This window comes from Tarenaya hassleriana, unplaced genomic scaffold (assembly GCF_000463585.1).
Source record: "Tarenaya hassleriana unplaced genomic scaffold, ASM46358v1 Cleome40, whole genome shotgun sequence".
In the NCBI taxonomy this organism is placed as follows: Eukaryota; Viridiplantae; Streptophyta; class Magnoliopsida; order Brassicales; family Cleomaceae; genus Tarenaya; species Tarenaya hassleriana.
In genome coordinates, this window is record NW_010966882.1 from 197,131 (window position 1) to 199,552 (window position 2,422).

General features: G+C 45.5%; 1 protein-coding gene across 1 annotated transcript; it reads right to left on the reverse strand.

Annotated features, from left to right (window-relative positions):
• Nucleotides 1-322: 322 nt before the first annotated feature.
• LOC104824651 lies at nucleotides 323-1,089 on the reverse strand. Its single transcript, XM_010556763.1, has 2 exons — nucleotides 910-1,089; nucleotides 323-859 (listed from the first exon to the last, which is right to left on the reverse strand). The coding sequence occupies exons 1-2, from the start codon at nucleotides 1,087-1,089 to the stop codon at nucleotides 323-325; spliced, it is 717 nt and encodes a 238-aa protein (XP_010555065.1).
• Between the last annotated feature and the right edge of the window lie 1,333 nt (nucleotides 1,090-2,422).

Genomic DNA, 2,422 nt, shown 5'->3' on the forward strand with positions numbered 1-2,422 from the left:
ATGAGCGCCCATGTGAGATGAAAATGAGGCGTTGTATCGTGCTGGGGTCTGAACCGATCAGTTAGAGAATGTTGAACCGATCGGTTCCAAGTTCTGTAACTCCGAAGCTCGAAAGGGGTTCTCAAACCGATCGGTTTCACAATGCGACACGGTTTCTGTAACTTTTTGCTTCGAACTCTGTTTTCGAAACAATCGGTTGAAAGTCGAGAACTGATCGGTTCGACTATCAGTAGAATTCCGGCATTGAGATCATGCTCAACCCGATCGGTTTCCTGGACCGAAAGGATCGGTTCATACTTCTGAGCTGAATCGTCGAGTGTGTTTATGAAGCAAGCAGATTCTGTTGATGACGGTTGTTTGAGATTTTTGTCCAAAGTGACTCCACCGTCTCATCTCCAATCTTCATGGTCAGTCTACCTGCTCTAACATGGATAACAGCATCTGCAGTATTAAGGAATGGACGACCAAGGATGATAGGTACCTTAGAATCTTCGTCCATGTCGAGAACCACAAAGTCAACCGGGATATAGAAGTTCTCGACTTTCAATGGCACATCCTCAAGTATCCCAACAGGGTATTTAACAGAACGATCGGCAAGTTGAAGAGTCATTCTAGTGGGTTTTAGCTCACCCACATTCAGCTTCTTGAATATCGATAATGGAATAAGACTGACGCCGGCTCCTAGATCACAAAGTGCACGATCGATGGAAATATTACCCAATTTACAAGGGATTGAGAAACTACCTGGATTGGACCGCTTAAGCAGGAGCTCGTGTTGGATCAAAGCGCTGCATTCGGCAGTAAACGCCACAGTTTCTTTCTCAGCGACCCTCTTCTTGGTCAGGATATCCTTGAGATACTTCGTGACGAGGGAATCTGCAAAATAGCGTCAGTGAATGACATGGTTACCTCGAGTTTCTTCAGCATCTCGACGAACTTCGCGAATTGGCTGTCTTCGTTGTGCTTCCTCAGGCGAGATGGAAACGGTACTAGTGGTGGCCTAGGAGGAGGAGGCATGTAAGCCGACTCAGGTGTATCATCAGGAGTGTCTAAAACTGTGGTTCTCAAGCTATCGCCTTGCTCAACCATCGGTGGGTCTCCAGAATCTACCTGCTTACCACTTCTCAAGGTAATAGCATTGACATGTTCACGAGGGTCTCAGAGTTACCTGGAAGAGACCCAAATGGTCTTTGAATGGCTGATGCTAACTGAGCAATCTAATTATCCACGAGCTTAAAATGAGCATCAATATTCGTGAACTGCACGCGAAACTCCTGAGTTGTCTTCTCCTGCGTCTGGACAAACTATTGAAGAAGAGCATGTGTATCTTGAGCGAGATCACGGTTATCTGGAGGTGCAGGGTTGTTGTAGGATTGTCCGAGACCTTTATAGTTGGAGTTCTGATTAAGACCCTTGGATTGAAAGGCATAGCCGGGAGGAATCCTCTGATTTGGATTGTTCGATGCTCTGAAGTTGTTCGGCACGGGGTTCTCAACATTGTTCAACTTGTAGGAGAGATTGAGATGATTCTTCCAACTGGGATTGTATGAGTTCGTGTAGTTGTTGTTGGCCATGTAGTTTAGATCCTCGGTTCGCTCTTCGACTGCATACATGCCAAGATCCTCTTGTGAAAGTGTCGGAGCATCCGTAGTAGAAATCAAATTGGCGCTTGCAAACTTAGCATTCAGTGCTGCCAACTGATCAAGAACAAACTGAAGGCTATAATCGTCGTCTTTCCTTGGTAGATCTCGAGAATATTCATTTGGAGCATCCTCTTCTTGAGCCATCATTTCAATGTGTTGTTCAACCTCCACAAATGACTTGTTCTGGATGCTTCCACCGCAAGAAGCTCGAATCAGAGTCTTAGTATGATTTCATAGTCCTCGAAAGAAGGTATTGACCAGGTAGTTCTTGTTGAGTCCATGGTGAGGACACGACTTCTGATATCCCTTGTACCTCTTCCAGGCGTAATAAAGACTTTCCCCATGATCCTGCTTGAATGAATGAATGTCAGAAAGAGCGGCTTGAGTGCGGTGAGCTGGAAATTTTTTTGACATAAACTGCACTTCCAACTGTTTCTAGGTGTGGATGGAATCAGGTATCAAATCATAACACCATTCCAAAGAAGCATCCAAGATAGTCCAGGGGAAAGCAATTAAGCAAAGTGTATATCCTCTGTCACCCTGTTGTCTCTCTTGATAGAACGACACATCATCTTAAAACGAGTTAAATGTGCGTTCGGGTCTTCGTTCGGCCTACCCCGGAAAGCATTGTTGCCCAACATCTGAATAGTAGACGGGTTCATCTCGAAACTAGACATGTCGATGGCCGGTAATCGAATACCAGCCAAAAGCTCAGTGTGCTTAGGCGTGTTGTACTGGACAAAGGTTGAGTCAGCATTGCCCTCGACACCATCAAGAAG

What these genes read in the sequence shown, in the direction of transcription:
- LOC104824651 (XM_010556763.1), bottom strand. Translation starts at nt 1,089, where the DNA reads ATGGTTGAGCAAGGCGATAGCTTGAGAACCACAGTTTTAGACACTCCT. An exon ending in AGATGCTGAAGAAACTCGAG is followed by an intron (nt 860 to 909) that starts GTAACCATGTCA and finishes CTCGTCACGAAG; the next exon opens with TATCTCAAGGATATCCTGAC.